The sequence below is a fragment of the Brugia malayi genome (assembly GCF_000002995.4).
Source record: "Brugia malayi strain FR3 genome assembly, contig: Bm_v4_Chr3_scaffold_001, whole genome shotgun sequence".
NCBI lineage: Eukaryota > Metazoa > Nematoda > Chromadorea > Rhabditida > Onchocercidae > Brugia > Brugia malayi.
The window spans coordinates 7,847,558-7,868,984 of NW_025062477.1; the positions used below are offsets into that span (position 1 = coordinate 7,847,558).

Here is a 21,427-nt window from a genome sequence, read left to right on the forward strand (position 1 = left end):
AAAATAAAAATAAAATCACATGAGTAATAAATCTGATGATTGCAGTTATTGTTTACCGTAGGATTGTTTACAATTTAGGAAATAATTTATTAGTTTTTCTTTGAATTAATTTTATAATTTTGGTCGGAGTTTCGTGAAATTATAATTCGCGACACTAACTCGATTATATCATTTTTTATGTACTACGTTTTAACTTTTGACAAATACTTCCTGTTAAAACTAAAACGCTTATAAATAAAGTTACAACCATTTTCTTACTGCTGCTTATCTTTATAAGTCGTCATTATTTTTGTTGTTCATAATGTTCGATTTTGACATTTCTATGTTTTGCATTTTTTCAAATGAACAATTCCACTGCTCAGTAGGATGCATTTTACATTCAAATTACTTCGTACTAGTTATCATACTAATACTCCAATAAATTCAATGACACTTATTTTATTCATGACTTCAGCTGTGTTTAGTTTTGATAGTAGAACACCGGTCAATAAATCCAAGTAGAACAAGTTCCGTTGTGTTGCTTATATCTTCAAGTGGCAGTGTCAATAAAGGAATCTATTTTTCCTAAAATTTATAAATTTCTTTGTCCTTTGAAAATTATGACACTTTCGAAAATCCGTTTGATGCGTAGTAAGGTTTTTTCGATAAAGTGGGAATTTCTCTCTAATTCTTCTGTGTAACACATACTGGCAAATGCAGTAAAAGTTCGCATATTACAATACAACTTAAGTCGACTACATTATAAACAAGGGATGACATCACTAATGGTCTATTCCCATAAATTTGCATTTGCTTCAAGGAAAATATTAATTAGGACAAAACAAGCTGGTCCAACGATCTCTGCAACAACCATTTAAAAACTTAATTTTCAATTCAGATGTTTGTTCCTCTCGATCCAGTCTTCTAATGCGCTTTTTCGTTTCTTGGTGGAACGCGGACTGTTTGTTGTTCACTGCAGTCATATTTTAATCAATCCAGTAAATTAATTGCTCTTATCTACTTGTAAGTATATTTGGATTATCCATAGATGTGTAGAGAGATTCTTCTAGCTTTTTTTCCACTAAGAAATCGTAAAGGTTTAAATTAAAGTTAAATGTATTTATTTATCTGGTAATTTCATAGATTTGTGGGAAATTTGACGATTGCAACATAATAGCGTCTTAATGTGCAATGAGCAAATTAAAGGACTCTTAATTCCATGCAGTCATTGTGAACCCCGTAAAACAGAGCAAGGGGACTTTCTAAAGAGAAGCTGTTTCATTCTCATTTCGGAGATCCTGAAATGTATGGAGAATTTCAGGTGAATGCAGCTGTTTTATAGCAATGGTTTGGATTTTTCATGTAGTTGTCTCCTGCCACTATTGTTACTAACCGTTGTGAAGTCGGATCGGGAACATGTCGAGCATGGTTTCAGTGGGAAATTTAAGAAGGAACATAGTGCCGAAAGCGATCAGCATAACATCCATGCTGATCATAAAGTTGTTATAGGTATGTAAATCAGTGGTTTTCATTTATATTGTTCTATTACTAATCTGGACATGCATAAAATGATGTCATATTTATGCCGTTTCTCATCGATTATCACAAAGAGGAAATTTTTTTTTGTGTGGGGCAACTAAACTGTCATTCAGTTCTATAAAAACTTATGCTAAAACTGTGTTAATATATATTTATCCTTCAGAGAATCCAAGTTAGCAAAGCCTACTGTAGCTTATCTCTGCACTTCATGAACATACAACCTTTAGGTGATTGTTTACGATTTCTGTGTAGGAGCGTGATTTATAGTTTTCGTATCATCAGTCTGTCATTTTCTCTTTCGAAATGGTTAGGTTTTAACACTTTAGTGTACAAATAATGGAGTTTGTTTGGTGTACATTGGTGTACTAGTAGTAGACTTTGATCTTACGTTTTTGATTTAGGCTCTCGAAAAGAAGCCGAAATTTTCGATGATTTGAGTCCTGAAGAAGCAAAACGACGGCTGGCAGTTTTGGCTAAAAAAATGGATAAAGATGATGATGGATACGTAATCCGGGAAGAGTTAGAGCGAGTGATCAAGCAGTATATTCCTTTTTCTGACTGTTACCGATTGTTTTGTAACTAGCTAAATAGAGATGAATACACAGTGTAACAGCACAATGTCTCTGAAAAAATTCGTTGGTTACATAATTTGCTTGAGGAACATGATTTCGTTGGATTTGGAGGAATCAAATGATCGATTTCGAGAGATGGATACGAATCAAGATAATTTAGTAACATGGGATGAATATGTGCAGGAATCGTTTGGTGATATCGACCCGGAGAATGAGGTTAATTTTTCTCGTTATTTTTTTCAAAATTTTCTGCGAAGTAAAATGGGTTTTTGAAAGAAATTTAAATCTTAAACAAATTTCATATACAAATAGAGCGATCTTAAACTCCTTGTTCATCCTGCAAGTGTTTTTTGCATATATCGTTTTTTCAGAATATTTCAATTTGACGTCGAGATTAACATATGCTAAGTTTTATTTTTGCCCAATTAGCACTTTGATGTTTGATGCTAAAGATGTTTTAAACTTAAAGTCATTACTTTAGTGGAAAGATAAATGAGAATGCTTACTGGGAATCAGTTTACTTGCATTTTATACTATTTGTTTAGAAGAATATACAATAAATTTCAATTATTTGAATATTTGAATACTGAAGTCTTCTCAGGAAATTATTTATAATGTCCTGTTATGCTGTGTTATCATTCCTTTATTTGTTATGACTGAAATTCTTCATTCAAGGCAGATTTCCTCCAAATTTCATACTTTATTCCTTCGAAAACTTGTAAAATGGTCCATTTTTGTTGATGGCAGCTCCATCGTTTATTAGTGAGACAGCTACCTTTCGTTACCTTCAGAAGAAAATTGTATGAATTCAATCTGTAAAGAAACTACACAATGAGATAGAATGAATTTCTCCTCTTCATCTCCGTCATAGATAGTCTTTATATACTAAACGTATCTTTAATCTTTAGATTATGGATGCAGATGACAAACGTTTGTTGGAGGATGATAGGAAATTTTTCTCTACAGCAGATCAGGATAAAGATGACAAGTTATCGAATGCAGAATTTCATGCCTTCCAAAATCCTGAATCTTTTCCACACATGCATGCAGCTTTAATTGAGGTAACATTGTGAGATTTAACCCTTTCTTAAGAATTTCATATATAAATGCTTGCATAAAGGATGTCATTCGTACATGCGCTACACCGGATGGTAATACTGATGCAAGCTTTAATAATTTAAAACTCGATTGAACTAAAACTAAGTTACTACCCGATATTGAATCGCGATACTTCTAACTTTTGAAGTTATGATGCTTAAGGTTACTATGAAGGAGAAAGATAAAAACCACGATGGAAAAATTACACTGGATGAGTTTCTGGATGATCTAGCAGGGGACCAGAAATCCGACTGGTACATGGTAGAAAAAAATCGTTTTGAATATGATTATGATAAGGATAGAAATGGCGTTCTTGAGGGTGCAGAAATTGCATCTTGGCTTGTAATGAATTTAGAAACAACTGCAGCTGAGGTTTGTAAGATTTTTCATTCATTCATTCATTCAGATTGATTTTTTGGATGCCATGCTTTTCGTTGGTTACTATTATAAGTTCAAATTTTTATCTAATCAGCTTGAAATAGGAAATTTTTAGTCGGGAGTAATTTACTAAAATTATTTGGAAGAATCGGAAAGAGTAATTCATTAAAATTATTTGGAAGGAAAAAATAATTATTTTTTTCACATTAAACAGAATAGTCAGAGTTACTCAGATATGTTATGTAGGATTTCTTAATTAATGTTGATTCATAAGCGTTAAACGTTTTCCTGTGCAGGAAGTAGAACATTTAATGTCGAAAGCAGATAAAGATAACGATGGTCGTCTATCTATTGATGAAATTATAAGCGAATCAGATCTGTTCGTTGGTTCTGAAGCAACAAATCATGGCGAAAATTTGGTTGACCTATTACATGACGAGCTTTAATAATAATGGTGAATGAGTAATAACTGTTATCATTGTATATTTTAAGTTTTGTTGAGACTACGTTTCATTAACTGATATTGTCACATGTTATTCCGAGCATAATATGTTGATGGGATTCTTTAACCTAATTTTAACAATTCCTTGCAAGAATTCCCCGATCTTTTTCAAGTTTTAAATGAATCTGACTTATTCTTACAAAAAAAGGTTGCAAATCCCGCTCCTAGATTTCTTGGCCGCTTTTTCTGAGGAATTTAAATCACTGCACAAAACTTCATTTGACATTTCGTTGCTCGGTATAAAAGTCCTAACGACGAGATGCCTAGTGAACAGTGGTGACTTAAAAAACAGACAGAACCTACACTTCAGGAACAGTTTATTTGCACTTCCAATGCATAGCATGAAAATACTCTGTGCTATGTTTTACCTCTTCCATTATGTGTATTTCCCCAAAATATTTTGAAAAATCGAGAAAAAAGGTAAGACCCCCTAGAAACAAATAAGTCGAAAGTTTACCGCGTATTTGTTTATTTTGTAGGTCCTTTAATCATACCTAATATATATATATATATGCATATATATATATATATATGCAAATTGGACTTTTTAAATAATTTCACGATATTAGATTTACGATGTTCATGTACCATGAAACTTTATGGCATCTCCACTTCTATTTGGCCATACAGTTTGTAATACGTTTGAAAGTACTAGTATTGCAGATAAGAATACGGAGGAAAGAGAAGGCAAAGAGATCTAGATACATAAAAAGCACTTTAGAAAAAAAAAAAACTTCATATCATTACAAAACTTCATAACACTGAATGAAGTTTTTAGTAAGAAGTGAGTTTGTTCGTAAACATTAAATCTGTATAATTGGTTTCTCTAATCAGTAACAGCATATGCACATATATTATATTACAAGTATTCATAAATGTAGTATATATATCAAGCTAAAAGAAATGGAGAAAAAATGAGAGTACATTCAAGAAAGGCTAATAAAATACTTCTAATAAAATAACATAAAAAATCGGAACAATACCCGTTCACGGACCATATCCAATAATAGTAGCATTCTGTAGCAAGTTAAATTTGGAAAAATAAAAACGTCACATTTTAAAAGGCAAATTGGATCATGTAGTTGGCAACACAGCCTAACAAAAGCAATATAGATGAAAGGTAGTTCCGTAAGATAAGAAAATTAGAAAACCGAAGATTCTTCAAATTTACTGGGTAATTTGTTCACATATAGGACTATTCTCTCACTATCTATAAAAGGAATAAAAAGTGGAAGAGAAATAGCAATTCGTGCATGAGTAAATGCTAGATCAAATGAATCCGACTGTATCAATTTAGTTGACAGTGATGATGAAGGTCAGCTTTCTCCCATAAAAAGAAAGGAATTCAAGACGAAAGACAAAGTGGAGAATTGAATTACATGATTTTTCGACTTAAAGTCATTTCTCCTTTCAAAAGAATCTAAGTGGTCAATGCTGTTCAAGTAAGTGTCTTACGATGACTTATAAAGACTTCAAGTTGTCTATAGAGAAGTGAAATCAATCAACACCGGAAAAAATTTCCGAGTTCTCAATTGCCGTTGTCAGTCGTTCCTTCATTTCATGAAAACTCGTATACGGTGGTAAATCGATTCGGTTGAAACTGAAAGAAATAATGGTTAATGGAAACAAGTCGCTTAATGACTATAAATCGCAATACTAAGGTCTGTAAAAACTGCAGGTAATAGGCTGCTTCGGGAACTCTGTGAGAACTTTTCCGTCAGTTATTATATTATTATGGAAAAATACAAACAACAGCATACCAAGTATGCGCTCGCGGCAACATGTCTGCACTGCCCCAGCGTTCAATTGTAAATTTTTGGGGCCCATTTGAGCCATATAATTCGCGAAAACCATTCATTGGAACACGAGAAGTACCAGTAACAAATTGCAATAGCCTCGCACGCATTTCATTATTAAATGCAAGCAAACACTTCCAGAAGTTTTGAATTACCTAAAATCTCATAAATAATTTTGGCAGCAGAACATCTATTAAACTAGAATTGCTAATAAAAATTTGGATATTTTCAGATTTTGGATATACCATAATATAATATGGCATAACTTATACTTTCTCTTGAGAAACTTCTGTGTTTTAAATATATTTCCAAAATATCAAGAAATCACCGGGTGACTTGGAGAGTAGCCACCTTTGTACAAAGTATTGTCTTTCCAGTCTTTAACGTCAATTTTTTGTAAGCCACACACAAGCAATTCAAGCTCATTCGGATCAAAAATTGATAATAAATTTGGTGGTATCAATTCATGAACTCCCTTCATCAGTGCTTTCATTTGTTCTTCAACGCGACTAACAAAGCGCCACTTGATGATTAAATCAATATATTCGTCTTTATTTGCATCTGTTACTTTCTCCTCCGCCCCTCCATCTCGAAGTTCTACGCTATTCATCTGAAATGTCTCTTCATCTGTCCTTGACTAGGTTTAAAGTAGAAAAATTTCATAAAACGATTTTTAGAATAAAATTTTTGATTATTGAAAAAATCATATGCAAAGATAAGCCGCTTTGAATTGTAATTTGCAAATGATATTCTGAAAAAAGCAACGACCTAATGCAAAAATATATAGTAAATACAGTCACCTTTCCAAAAACATCCTCGTCCACTGCAAAATGCAAATCCAAATCTTCTGGATTATTATCTTTGATGTAGATTAAGGAATTGAAATATTCATTATCAACAGATTCCATATCATTCAGTGTGATTGGTTTACCCAACATCATCTTATAAAATGGTCGAATAAAAAATGCTGCAAAAAATTGCGAGAATAGTGTTGCAAAACTTGAATATTTAGAAATGCAAACGTAATACAAATCCAACATAATATACAGTAACTTATATTTTTTTATAAAGTATAAAATCTCGACTACAAAATAAAACTAAATAAGCACGGGTTCTGTTATGTGTAGAAAATTTTACCATCAAGCAATTTTCCGTGATAAATAGCAATGCCGATAACACGACCAATAAAATGGAAATATGACAAGTGTTCCGGATTACAAGTCTCCGAATGTGGATTTATTTGTAAAGTATAATTATCTCTGAAATGAGAATACATAGTTAAATTCAGAAAATGTTAGTGAGATGAAGCCAAACTTTTCAAAACACAGAATTCCGCCTTCCTTGCCTCACTCAGTTTCACGTATGAGTCGTGCGCTGCGAAACTCCGAGCACATATGCATGTCCTGGAGGCATGATTCTACATTACAGATCTCGTCTTCAATTCTCGCCCATACCTTATAACTACGCTCAATCGTCTTCGTCTGGACTCTAGAAACTAATCATGAAAGTTGCACTGATAAAAGTACATGTGACATACGTTGCTGAATATTCAAAAAGACCGTAATAAGGACTGAAAATGTCATGAGAAAGTAAATAAAACCATTCGCGAGCTACTCCACCGTAATCTAAACCTGTTTCATTTTCGAATTCAATCCAAAGTTTAGCACGCAAAAGGGTAGGAGATAACTGCATTATCTGCCTGAAATAAAAACTGATGAATCGACTTAGGTGTTTCAGGATATACAAAATAAATCTATTTTTGATTCACTCAAGTGCAAAAATTATTGAGGAAAAGTGACACCTATAGGAATCTTCGAACAATTGAATTCGTCGCACAGTAATTTCACATTTAATATTGGTAGGTGATTTCGGGAGATGTGACCTCAGATACTCATATTTACATTTATAATCACGCGAATACGGAACAGCTGGACCGGCAATATTTGTATTCTCAAATCTCGGATCTTCCCACTGTGTTTGGCGAGTGTTGTGGTCAATGTAAAACATTCTACCATCAGCATGAACCCTCTTTTCCCAACCAGCGGGTAATTCACCCAATTCATCGCTCCGCACTTCTATAATTGACAAATTCATATCACGTTCTTTTACTATTTGATGTTATGCGATGCGCAGAATTGACCAACTTCAAATTTTCAAACTTATCTATTTCACTTGAATCTTGGAGAAAAAGAACTCGAAAAACAAACAGCATCAATTTCCTTTTCTCCTACCTTTCAAATAAGAAGTGGTTGAAGCTTGTCCATCTCTTGGATCAATCCAAGTTGTTGTTTTGTGTATATGATCAATGAAAAATGTCCGTCCATTTGGTGCCACTTGCATATCCCAACCCTGTGGTAATAGCCCATGACCGTCATTCGGATCAATTCGACCTCCAGATTCAAATTTTGTTCGCAAACCAACTTCCAACTGAATTAAGCTTAAGTTTAAAAAACTTGAGAATGAGGAAAGTCTTCGTTATTTGAGAGCTGATAAAAAAGGAGGAAAAAACCCATGTGAATGAACCAGCAGAAAGTAGAAGTACATAATATGAATTGTAAATCTCACTTCGTATTTCAGAAAATCAAAATGCACATTTAACGTTTTGGAAACTACGGCCAAACATCAAGAGCTCATAAACAATTAAAGCTGAAAACGAATGCATAGCAAGCTTAAATACCAACATTAGCAATACTATCCTCAACATCTTCACTAGAACCTTGCCAACGACTTTCATAATTCCTGCGCAAAGCATCTTCTTGCTCTGTTTCAACCGACTCGGATTCCATGCCACTTCTAACAATATAGTTGTTATTTATTTCATTAATTTCATCAAAATACGAGGGCTGAAAACGTATTACTTCCTTAACACAAAACAATAACCAAAAAAAAAAAAAAAAACAGAAACAAAAGTTTACCTAGTAGGTCGCATCCACTGTGTAGTTCTCGATATATGATTGACGTAAAATGTTCGACCATTTGCATCTTGTCGTTCTTCCCAACCTGTAATGCGTTTCTTGTCGCATTTCTTTGTAAGGAATGCGTGCAATAAAGTTTAACTTCAAGATGATTCTTAGAAATCCATCTGTGATCATGTTGTAAATATTACCTTCAGGAAGAGATGTTGAGTCCTGTCGGTTGGCTAAATTGCTAGCGCGCAACTGCTCCCAATCACCATCATCATTAGCAGAGCTATGATCCGCAGCTGGCTGTGTAGAATCAGTGACATATGAAAGTGAAAGACGTACGCTACCCTGAACTGAAGAATAAAAGCGATGTGAACGAGCACTCAGTATATACGACGCTTCTAGAACTGATAATCCGACCAATTCATGCGGGATATGTATCTGCGCTAAATTAATTTCTACCATTCCAAGAAAATCATCGCGTGTCTGTAAGAAATAAAACAGTTGCAAAATCTTTAGACTACGAGAGAAACCGATCTACTGCTGATAAAAGAATGTTAAAATGAATCGAATAGATCATTGTGTGCGCTCCTTTATAAGTGGTGGCAATGTGGTTGTTTCATAGTTACATTCAAGAACATATCAGTTCACCAACCTTCTCTATTAGAATTTATACATTTATCTCCAAATAATGATAAAATATTTTGCACCGACATATAATTTGAATTTTAAATAAACTCAATTCTAAAGCCAACACTTTAAAACATTTGAAATAGTGACTTTAAAAAAGAGCTCAGTACACATTCTATAATGAGGAATAAGAATTAAATTTTGCATGAAAATCACAAAAATATTGTGGAAGATTTAAAAGTGTATAAACAAACTAACAATACGCCTCTCATCAAAAATTTGCACCGCTAATATGCAGTCTTTGCGTACCACGCGAAATACAAATTCTTCATTCCATACTGGTTCACGAGTCTAAATACGCATGAAATTCAAGTTGTGTGGCTTAGTCTTAGGCATTCTGATAAAACAACACACTTATACGATTCACCATTTTTAGCTAAAAGCTGCAACAACACCGACAGATTCAAAATGATACTTTTTTTACTCCTAATTTTTTAAAAACTGCTTTAAAACTGCTTTGGACCACGGAAACAGAAAATTAGACATAATGTGAACATGGTGCAAATCTTATATCAAGATCAATTTCTACAAACAACAACTGACGAAACAACTAGTGAAAAGTAATAAGCATTACACCATCTCCTAACCATTTTCTCTCTCTCTCTCGTTTCTTGGTTTTTAATTCTCTTTGACTTCCTGCCTTTCTTTTCTTCCACCCTTTCCACCCACATAATCACGAATTTACAAATTTGATAAAAAACTAATGAAAGAAAGTGAATATGCCTTTCGCCGCGTCTTGGTTTGTGCTTTGTCAACGACAGTGTTACTTCCATACCGTTTAAGCAAAATTACTGCATATGGATCACAAACACCGAATATATCTCTTTTTGATAGGCGTTCAGCTTTAACAACTCTAATACGGAGAAGTTCGGCGTCCTAAAATATTTGTACAAGAATTCCACGCCTACCTTCAAACTGTCACTAAACTCAAAAAAAAAAAACAGAGCAAAGTTCAGTTGAAACATGTTTAGAATGCCTTAAAGATTACCAAGAACTATGTAGAAATAAATAGTGTAGAGATATTACCAAAACAACTTCTTTTTGATAAAACATTATATTCTTAATGCACTTCAACTTTCCGGATATCATAAGTTTAAGACTGTGAAATGGCAACCAACTAAACAACGTCCCAAATTTATATATAAATGAATATAATGTGAACAAGACTACTTACCTCTTCCGTTTCAGGCAAGCCATAAACTTGACCCCTAGTTACTTCACTTGGTGACATTCACTATTACTAAAATAACTTTATTCATCATTAACCGAAGGATTTTAAAAGAAATTAACCGATAATTTCGCGTTCCAGTTCCGTTTCTCAACTCTCAACAAAAGCACCCTTTTCCCAGTAATGTTAAAAGTCTCATATCTCTGTCTCGTCATATATTATCTAAGCACCTCATACATGTCATCACTTCATATAACAAACATTTTCTCATGAAGATAACGCCAACAGACCATACATACAAACTGGTAAATCAACTACTGAAGGACGGCCTTTTTCACTGCGCCCATTAAAATGAGCTTGGAAGGATTTGGTTACAACGGTAATTGGAGCAGCCGAAGAGATAAGACGAAGAGTGACGGAAGGTTGGTGAATTCTGTAAACATATTTTCCAGATGATCACATAAATGATCAGAAGGATAGAATGATATGACATGGCCAGTATGGTGACATTAAGAAGAGGTAAGTTAGTTATTCCATCAGTATTCTGTAGGAAAATTCTTTTACATAACATTCCCTTAAATTTATTTCTCTTATTAGTCAAAGTAGAAACACTTTTTGACCCCTATGTACTCCTCAAAGACTGAAAAATGAACAAGTTTTAAGAAGTGATGAAAATATGTGAATGGTTCCTTGATCTACTGACATTCCTTGGATTTTATCTCATTGCTGTATATTGTATTGTGGTAGAATTTTATTTGGATCGGATTCGCCGCTATAATGGATTGTCACGAATGAAACATTTACTTAAAGCTATAGAAAAAAGCAAATTCATTAATACTTCAAGTCGAGAGCTTGTTGCCGTAATAACCGGAGCGGACGGTAGTATTGGTGCGGAAATAACCCGTTTATTGTTACGATATAATTTCAAGGTATTTTTATATGATTCTTGAATCCATAGGTTCTATTTGCACCGTTAATTTATGTGATTACATTGCATCTCAGCTCTTTTATTCCGTTTTTTTTTTCTGGTTTTACGTTGCAGGTTTTCTTTTTATACTTAACAATTTTGTAGTCGAGTTTGTGACGACTAAGGAACTCATCTGTAAATTTATGGCACAACAAATAAGTTAATTTTGTGCAGGAAGTACTTCCGGAGTGATTTTCTTGAAGGTTGTGTGTTTGGTTCGGAATTGTGACAATAGCGGCTGGCTGGATAATTCTGAATACCAACTGAACTTGGTGTTGCGAAATGTGGATTTATCCAACCTTCGGGAAGTGAAAGAAGTGGCAACGTTACTTGCGAACGAATATCCTCACATAGATCTCATTATCTGCAGTGCTGGTATTATGTTACAGCCGTTCAAGCTCACATCAGACGGCTTTGAGACTCACTACGCTGTTAATCTTCTTTCCCACGCCATCATGGTTAATTGTTTGTTGTCGCCCATGATTAAATATTCTGCAGGAGAAAGCTGTGTCCGAGACAGTCGTGTTGTGTTCTTATCCTCCGCCACCGCACACCTAGGGTTTTTTAATTCTATGCTTCAAGACAACTCTAAAATGTTTCACACATATCGGAATGGTTATCAGGCTTACTCGACATCGAAATTTGCGATATCTCTTTATATTGAGGAGATGAATAAACAAATGCAGCAGAAATGTGTGACAGCAAACCAACGGACGGTAACCGCCATTTCTGTACATCCCGGTTGTGTCGCAAGTGGTTTGTACGAACATGCAAATACTTTAACCAAAGCCATGATTTTCCGACTTCTATGGATTGTAATGAGAAATCCAGCTTTAGCTGCAGCAGAAACGATAGCCCTCGGATGTGCTGATAATTTAAAAGGAGGCTGCTACTACCAACATATGACACCGACTAGAATTCTGTGCACTGCAGCAAAAAAAAAACAACTCTATGAGCGTGTAAGAAGCATCATAACAGACATGGAAGAAATGTAGAACTGGTATTTAACAGAAATCACCAATAGTCAAGAAATCTTTTCCAGGAAAATGTTTGTATGTGCTTCCGTTCTGAATAATATATGATATTTTATGCTCATGTATTTAATTCAAAAAATTTATGCAAAAACTAGTGCTGGCATCTATTTTCTGTTTTTAACTTCTACAACCTTCTTCTTTTAGCTGTACAATGAAGATGGAAGAATAATTTAAAATATGACCGGAAAAAAAATTTGTTTTGGCTATAAGTTTAAATCTGGAAGGAAATGAAACTACCTTTTACTTGTTATCTTAGAAACAAGATTCAACGAAAGAGTTAACCAATTTTGTTTGATTGCTAATGTATAAAGAATTAGAAAAACGAGAATAGAGCGATGAAATTCCCCCTGTTTTTCTGAAATGTCCCAATTCTTTATTGTTCCAATTCCGCTCATGTCCCAATTCCTATTATGAGATATAGAGACCAAATACTGTATTTACAGTCTTTTATACTGTTTGGTTAATCACTATCAGAATCAACTATCAGTTTCTGGCGTTTTCGTTTTGAGTTTTTGCTTTCGTCCTGAAAAGTTCTACATATAATAGAGAACAAATAAAAACATAATCACATTTCCTATAACTTTTGGGCCATTTTTTATTTCCAGGTCTAATTACTTGTAATGATTTGAAATTAGGATTTTAACTTGGGTTTAAAAAGACGGACAAATGTGTTGGTAACATAATTTCTTCAGATTAAATCTAAAATCAGGCAATCACGACGCCTAAAATTCGATTTCGAAACATCAAATTGTGATTGTAAAAAAAAAGTTAAGTCTTGATTTCTATTTAGTAAAATTTTCTATTTAGCTCTTACTGAAATGCCTTTTTGACACGGTTGAACAAATAATTTTATGGAATGGTAGCTATGCGATTCAGTATTTCGTAAGATAATAATGCTCACTGCACTGGAACTTACTACCCTAAATATATTAAGCGCATATCTCCTACAATTGTTGATTAATTCCAGTGCGTCTAAATCATCACACCAAAAACATCTCTCGATATAAATACAGTAATTATAATTACTGAAGATTACAACTAAGGCCAAAACTCCATGTCAAGCAAACGACTATACATCGAGTTGTGCACGACAAACTTCAAAGAATGGGACCAATCCTGACGAGAGAAGGTCTGACATCGTTTCTAATGCAGTGGTTGCTTTTTTTCGAGACAACTAAGCAGTAACAAAATACAACAGTGAATTTGAAGTAACATACATCGCTCATATCAGTCATCTTTTTCGACGTTTTGGTTCTTCGTAAAGAACGAGCACTTTGTGCATTATCATCACTCAATATTTCCATTACAGCAAACAGCTCACTGTAGCGTATTCGAAGAGATGACACCTAATAAAATTTAAACAACATTTTACTTTAATACAAGGTGGAATGAACAATTTTTTACATTAATAAAAGCATAAAAAATTATAAAAATCAAGGCGAATTAACTCCAAATATAAAATTCTAGGCACAAGGATCTTAAGAGTGATGACTTCAGCTAAATCGAATTTTTTTGGAACGAAGTCATAAAAAGATGAAATGATACTTAAAACAATTTTGAATTACATGGTTTTCTAACACATCTCGGAAGATTCTGAGCTGTTATGTTCTTAGAATCACAAAAAGCCAACCTTTTCAGCCGCCCTTGCCACTGTAAATGCTTCCTGTAGAGTAGGTCGAGCCAAGAAGGCTTCCGCCACATGACTATCCTTCGATAAACAACTCTGTCGAAATTTGTCAAGATGTGAAAAAAGCTGATCCAAGCAAACATATCTGAAAAAACAGTTTGTTCGTAATTAGTTATCTTCCTCTAATTTATAATTGCTTTCAATGCTATCGACTTTGATAATTCCGCCTTGCACACTGATTTCCACAATTAAGATTGTGGAAGTCATATAAGTTTAATATCCAGTTTCTCCAAAATTCTAAAAGCAGTTTACATATTGTCAGGAAACAATTCTTTGATTTTGCATCCTTTTTACTAAACCACTGTTTGAAAAAAAATAAGGTTTCCCTTTGTGCCGGACGTTTCCCTTTTGAATGAACTGGGAGAAGATCACCAGACTGAATCAATTTGTCGATGAGATTAGAGAGCAATTCTGCTACTCGAGCTGCATAATCTGGATCCTTAATCAGCAGTTTCAGACAGTTTACAGTGAACATATCAGATGGTGTACGAGATAAAAGATTTCGTATGAGACTCATATTTGGTTCGCGGTCCATCCTAAATCATATCTTGCACAAATAGCAAAAAAATAAGACTGCAAAATAACACAAGTAGATTACTAACCAAATCACCTCTTAAAACAGATTAATTACCCTAAAGAACTACTGCGTGATTAAAAAAATGTATTAAGTTTGGCAAATCAGCTAACATGTATAAAGTTCTCACCCAAATCTGAAATTATATAAGTTAACGTAACCTAAATTTGAAAATTTGCCGAGTGCTGCAGTTCTCAACTTCATAAGATATCAGGTTGTTTCTATCGCAGTCTGAATAGACAATTGAGAACAATATATTTCGTAAAGAACCTTTGAAGCATGATATAAACTTGCGCAATTGCTTCCGAATGCTTCGGGTACTGTAGTTTAGAAATCATTTGTAAAATCCAATCCACAGGAACACCTTCTGCATGTACCAGCTGCCAGAAAACAAACTGCGCGGTTGTTTCCCATGTCAATGAAGCACTGACGATAGGTAAAAAAGAGTCCTTCCTAAAATTTATTCATTAAGAGCCCAGTGAAAATCCAACAATCAGATGACTTAATTTTTAAACAAGGATACTCGATAAGAAGCAAAAAGTGATATTAAAGTGATCATTTAAAAAAATTTTTAAATTGACCTAAAAAATGAGATGTTTTCCCGAACCATTTCCCCAATAAGATCAGCGATCTGCCGCCCGTCTAATGAATGCGATAACAGTTTCATCAGTTCAACACTACCCATTGCTTCCGTGGCAAATTTTTCGTATACATATGGAATAAGATGTGCGAACAGTACATAGTCATCGATGTGGCATTGCTTAAAACATATTTAAACCACATATTTTTAATTAAAAATTTCATTCAGCTATCATTCATTATTCATTTTAAATCATGTCAAGGGAAATGCTGTACATCCTTAGGAAAGCATAGGTCAAGTCTAGTTTTAAAATAGTTTAAAAAACATTGCATTTCATATAGCAATTAATATTAAATACAGTGTTGTAAGGAACGAAAAGAGTAATGGAATTAATCAACACCAAGAAGGCAATCACCTAGAGATCAAAACATAATCCATATGACTTCTGTAAAAGATTTATGCATACTAATTAATCAAATTATTTTGAATTCGAGAAACCTGTAAGTCTGAAACAATTTGCTGAATCGGTGGGCTATCTAATAGGCGACACAGATCAGTATAAGCAGCAATTGCAGTATCATTCTGATCACGACGATTTGAAGATGTAAAAAATAACAGTAAATATGATATAGATGAGCACCTGCAAAAAATTTATGCTTCCTTATTGCTTTCTCTGCATTACAACTTCAGCGAAGCCAAAAACATTCCCTTCCTTGCACTAGCCAACAAACAGGAAACAGATGAAAATCTTAATATTCTTTGATTATAAGATGAAGCATGTTTAAGAAAAACAGTTTGAAACCTCACTTTATTTCAAAGTTATGATGCATATTCAAGACGTCTAAAGCATTCAGCAAAAGCATTAAATTGAAAAATGAAGCTTAAAGTCTTTACGTTTTTGATGAAAATCAAAAACATGCCTTTCGCACATCTCAGCAATTAAAGATAATAGTAACTGCCTTGTAGCATCACTATCTGGTGTCAGACATAGGTTTCGAAATATTACATAAAGCGGTTGGTTAAACATCTCTTCCAGAACTCTAAAACTTAAATAAGAAATTTCGAAATTAAGAAATTTATGTAAATCGTCGTTAAATAAACAAGAATAGGCATTTATTCGGAACAAAAATTACTCAGGTGTGTCCAAAAAACCTTCCGATAACGGCTTCCTATTTCGGATATCCTTTCTGAAAATAAGTAAAAGACATTCCGATAACAATTCAATCTGTTCCTCATCTAGTAATTCATCCTGAAATATTATCAAATTTCAATCTTATTTCAAACAGCAAACAAACAAACTGCAAATAAAGAAAATGAAAAAACGAGTGAGACAGAACCTAAGAATAACAAAAAAATAAAAGAAAAAAAAAAACAAAATTTTTATAATTATTTTCCCTCAGGAAATGGTATTTTTGAGAATTTTTCTGAAATTTTTATGTACTTTCTACATTTAACCTATTCCTAAAGCATAACTGAATTTATAACTGACTGCAAAAGTTAAAACTTACATTATCAAAGACAGAAGACAATAACTTCTGCATCATTTCACATCGCATATCGCTGTCCAAATTCTCCACACCTGATAAATTTTCAATCGGTTCTCGAAATTCTTCTTTGACAGCGGCTAAGAGGGTCATTAGTTTCTCTTCACATGATAAACCAAACTCTTCATCAAGTGATCCATTGTCTTCAACTACCGCTGAATCCATGCTAACTACATCTTCGGTAACTACTGAACCAGATTCGCTTAGCGCAATCTCTACATCTGATAGTAACATCTCACCAGGTTCTAAAAATATTTTTTTGTTCCACTCACATTCTCGTTTTCAACAAAAATCGATCAACAGATATCGATCTAGGCTTGAAGATGAATAAGTTGTTGAACGATTTTTATGCCATAATTACGAATGTGCACATAGTCTGTTCTCAATAATTTCTCGATATGGTCGCATTATACTATCTATCCAAAACTTAAATAGTAAGTGTAGTAAATGAATCAATTTTTTTCAGGAATAGAGATTATTCGCTCGAAGAGAAAAACACACTATGGATAATGATGATTATTATAATTTTACCGATTCCACCAGCAGAAGAATGTGTTTGCATTGTTTGTGGTGGTCGAAAAAGTCCTCGAAATGTATCCCGGAAGTTTTCTCGTACATTTTTTTGCAGTACTGGATTGTCGAATATCACGGAAGGAGATCTAAAAAAATCAAAACACTATACGAAAAACAGTAGGGTTCTGAAAATTTCGTATGAATATTAACCCAGCTACGACATGATTTATATATGGAAAAAATAAAGCGAAGATCAAATAGACTTTATTGTGCAGCCTTGCAGAGCTTCGGAAGTTAAGAACAGCAAAAACGAGATATGAATGGAAAATGGGATATGAATTGAGTCCTTTTGCAATAAACTAACCCTAAAATATTATGATCAATTAGAAATTTGAATGAATTTGTTACTGAGGTTATTATTCGCTGCTGCAGTTGCGGATGAAGTTCATAACTCATCTGAAACTTGACCTTTTCGATGTCCATTTTCTTTTCGAATGAAATTTTAAAAAGTAAATGAATTGCATTAAAAAATTAATGGCTTCTACATGATGACTTTTGACTTTTGCCTACACAAACAAAGCATACCCATTGAAATGAAATAAAAATTGTTAGTACTGTAAAACATAAACTAATGCGCACTGTCTCGCGAACAGACAACTGAAATTTCATGAAGGCAGGTAACATGAATATTTTCAACATTTTATAAATTTATAAAAACAACTTACTCTTGTCATAAAGTCAACAAGGGAATTCGCTAATAACGGTTGGACATGTAACAGGTGTTTCAGTACATGAAAAGCAGGTTCTAAAAGTGGTAGGAATTAAAAAAAAACAGGTTAAAAATTTTTTTAAATGAAAATACTATTAAAAATAAAGTTTTAAACATTATACTTAAATTCGTTTCTTCGTAAATGATCCGAAAAATTTTATTTTCAGTGATTTTTTCAGTTCGAAATAGATTATAACGGAAAATGCAAAGAAATTTGTAAATAAAAAAATATGTCACAGAATGATCAAAATCAAGCAAATTTATGTTCATGTGGAAAATTGCAAAAAATATAGAAAATTTGTTTCTGGAAGTGGTTACCATTACCCTCTTTTTTGTATTCAAATTTAGTATATTCGCAAAGGAAACTAAATATAACAAATCGAATGATCAAAGCACTTACCAATCAGAACATGCCCCCCATTAGCAGGGTCATAACAAAGCCAATCCCATAAAAGATGAAGTTTGCACCACTGCTGTTCCATTATGCTCTATAAACACTTTCATTATATCATTACATTGATTAGTTTGAAAATACTATTTTTTTTTAAAAAAAAAGAGAGCAAATTCATGAAAAAGTGATATTTGAACGTACATTTGTTTGCGGGAACATTGAAGCAATGAAAATTGCTTTCATCTCCTGCCCAACTTGAGGTATTTCTCCGCATGAAAGAAATATGGCACAGCGGACCAATTCAGAACGAAGGCTACCAGCCTCTGGATTTGATAAGTACTGAAAAAGTAATTTGTATGTACGTTATTTCTTTAGTCATCAAATAGTAAAGACATATTCCTAACACTCAGTTCTATCCTAGGAAAGCGACTTCTGAGTTTTTTTGATCAATCCAACCTGTTTTTTGAACCAATCCAAATGTCGCTCATGTGTCCCAGGTTTCACCTTGGCAAATATGAATTCAAGTTTTCGCTGCATAGCTACAGATATTCGATAAAGAGGAAAAGTATGCGGACACATGCGATTCATTAGTTCTTCAACTGAAATACTAGCTTGACTTGAGTGATTCTATGTGTTCATCTTTATTTAGTGGCAGCTATTATACAAAAAATTCGCACCGTCGCTACCAAAAAAATTCTCCAGTGCACTGCGAAATATATTGTATGTATAAACCGAGTGGAAGAAGTTCCCGAAGTATTAACAGACAAACATAATAAAGAAAGCTAACTAACTATTAATATTAGGTCCTAGTTTGTTTGGGTTATAGAGTAGTTGTTTCCATATCGCAGCAAACTGCGGTATTTTTGAAACTCTCATTAATGCCAAGACTAAATCTCGTCCCAACTGCGCACAGTCCACAAATCTTTCTGTAAGCAGCCAGTGACAAACATTAACCATCTGTGTACGCAACGACTCAAATGCGTTGAAAGAGCTAAGGTCACAAATAAATCTGAAATTATAGATATGAAAAAGGATATAGACCGAAAATTATTCTGCACTAACAGCAGAATAGTTACAAAGACGTTTGTTTGAAACTTAGTTTAGTCTCAGTAGTTAAGTCTTACACTTTTGAAACAATAAGCAGTGACAGTAAAATTACCTCGTAAAAGTGAGCAAAGTAACCGGAATAAGGGAAGCTTTCGGTTTCAATTCGCTCAACCAAGCATGGTGGTCGTTTAGCATCCCAGCAACAGCACTTAAAAGAGCGCAAGTTTCTTTCAAATCACTCCCTGAAAATGTTAAATTTATCTCGTTAACAGCTGTGTTTATCGAATTTTTAAAAAACTTGCATAAAGGTACACTTCTCATTATAAATCCAAAAAAACCTTCCACAAAAGTATAGGTAATAAAACACAGACATCAAACGATTTTCAGTAATGCTGATTAATAAATTTCGGTCTCTAACACAAGCATAATTTTAGAAACTTGTAAAACTACCGTCATTAGCATTACGGAGGTAATTGATCAGAACATTGTCAATTTTCGGTACATTTGATTTGATCGCTTCCCGAAAAAAGTATACAATTTGCTCACGCACTTCCGGTCGCATTCGCGGGTAAAGTTCAAATAGTATCATATTAACATTGCATAGAGCGCAGAACCAACCATCACGCGCTAGCAGCGACAAGATAGAAAAATACTAAAAAGTCAATATTAAACCATAACTTGAATTCTGTGCATCAATTTTTGGGAATAATTTTTTTTTTTTCTAACCTGTTATTTCTCGAAAACTGAAAGCAGAGGATAAGTAAATAAAGACAATGAATAACAAGGATCTTCAAAGTGTTTTATTTTGCTTAAAAAAAATAAAAATACATTAAAATCAATTATTCTGAAGCAATCCTTAGCATACCTTCTGAGCATTTTGTGGTTCGGTTAGCAATCCGTACAGAAGACCTCCTGTGATATTCTCAAACACCTGCAAAAGCGCCTATGTGATGAATTAGAACAATCCTTAATCCTACAGGCACAGAAAAATCATTCATAATAGCTTACAAGAGTGAGCATGTTCCAGTGAGCATCCAGGAGACTTTACAAGTAATCGTACTTTTCCAAGTAATTTCACAACAGAATAAAAGCAATAACAATACATATAAAGGAGTAATAAGTAATTCAAAGATATGCACCTTTGCTTCGCCAGCCATTTGTAACAGAACATCGTATGATTCCTTTTCCGGAAGACCGCTCGTTCGATTCTGTACCATATTGAAGCCATTTTCCAATTTCTGCAATTTATTTCTGGTATTCTGGCATTATTTTCACATTAGTATCCCCTAACTACCTTCATTCAAAACTGTTGATGCAAAGAACTTTTACGAATCAGAAGAGAGATAAACTACGCTTAACTGCGTGATAAAATTCCTTACTAAATATTAGAACTAAAGTTACTCTTAAACTCCTCCACTATTTCTTTTTTTTTCAGGATCATCTTCCACGTTTTAATGAAAAGATCTAAGGGACTTCTACAAAGATATAAGTCTTATTAAAGGTTTTAACTTCAATTAGGTACTGAAAACTTTTCAGAAAAACTACTTCTTCAAGCTCATCGCGTTGCTCGAAATTGTTTAAATTGAGTAATTTAGATAATCGTTTAACGCGTGTATTAGATGATTCCATTGCATGCGTTCACGTTTAATCCTGCGCAACTTCACCTGCAAACTGCTTCACGACCAATAAGTCATTC

At 33.6% G+C, this 21,427-nt stretch overlaps 4 protein-coding genes across 4 annotated transcripts; 2 read left to right on the forward strand and 2 right to left on the reverse strand.

Annotated features, from left to right (window-relative positions):
* Positions 1 to 1,304: 1,304 nt before the first annotated feature.
* Positions 1,305 to 4,012, forward strand: Bma-calu-2 (Uncharacterized protein; the record flags this gene model as incomplete). Its single annotated transcript, XM_001901126.2, has 6 exons — positions 1,305 to 1,488; positions 1,920 to 2,058; positions 2,177 to 2,306; positions 2,999 to 3,151; positions 3,351 to 3,560; positions 3,863 to 4,012. 6 exons carry the CDS (start codon positions 1,305 to 1,307, stop codon positions 4,010 to 4,012), a joined length of 966 nt encoding a protein of 321 aa, XP_001901161.1.
* A 1,553-nt stretch (positions 4,013 to 5,565) lies between these two features.
* Positions 5,566 to 10,688, reverse strand: Bm7183 (Uncharacterized protein; the record flags this gene model as incomplete). Its single annotated transcript, XM_043080363.1, has 14 exons — positions 5,566 to 5,668; positions 5,829 to 6,019; positions 6,193 to 6,474; positions 6,665 to 6,831; positions 7,002 to 7,123; positions 7,402 to 7,563; positions 7,666 to 7,939; positions 8,096 to 8,291; positions 8,546 to 8,657; positions 8,780 to 8,864; positions 8,971 to 9,253; positions 9,656 to 9,748; positions 10,214 to 10,333; positions 10,632 to 10,688. The coding sequence occupies 14 exons, from the start codon at positions 10,686 to 10,688 to the stop codon at positions 5,566 to 5,568; spliced, it is 2,247 nt and encodes a 748-aa protein (XP_042936297.1).
* A 428-nt stretch (positions 10,689 to 11,116) lies between these two features.
* Bm2432 (Uncharacterized protein) lies at positions 11,117 to 12,587 on the forward strand (the record flags this gene model as incomplete). The annotated part of the gene is made up of 3 exons (XM_001901128.2): positions 11,117 to 11,144; positions 11,289 to 11,554; positions 11,796 to 12,587. 3 exons carry the CDS (start codon positions 11,117 to 11,119, stop codon positions 12,585 to 12,587), a joined length of 1,086 nt encoding a protein of 361 aa, XP_001901163.1.
* A 499-nt stretch (positions 12,588 to 13,086) lies between these two features.
* On the reverse strand, positions 13,087 to 21,360 carry Bm7185 (Uncharacterized protein; the record flags this gene model as incomplete). The annotated part of the gene is made up of 22 exons (XM_043080364.1): positions 13,087 to 13,149; positions 13,844 to 13,972; positions 14,257 to 14,398; positions 14,691 to 14,849; positions 15,158 to 15,340; positions 15,469 to 15,647; positions 15,966 to 16,107; positions 16,388 to 16,507; positions 16,601 to 16,716; positions 16,976 to 17,256; positions 17,543 to 17,670; positions 17,889 to 17,980; positions 18,250 to 18,329; positions 18,694 to 18,781; positions 18,886 to 19,023; positions 19,141 to 19,283; positions 19,476 to 19,693; positions 19,844 to 19,973; positions 20,182 to 20,383; positions 20,597 to 20,662; positions 20,871 to 20,969; positions 21,277 to 21,360. 22 exons carry the CDS (start codon positions 21,358 to 21,360, stop codon positions 13,087 to 13,089), a joined length of 2,982 nt encoding a protein of 993 aa, XP_042936298.1.
* Positions 21,361 to 21,427: the final 67 nt, after the last annotated feature.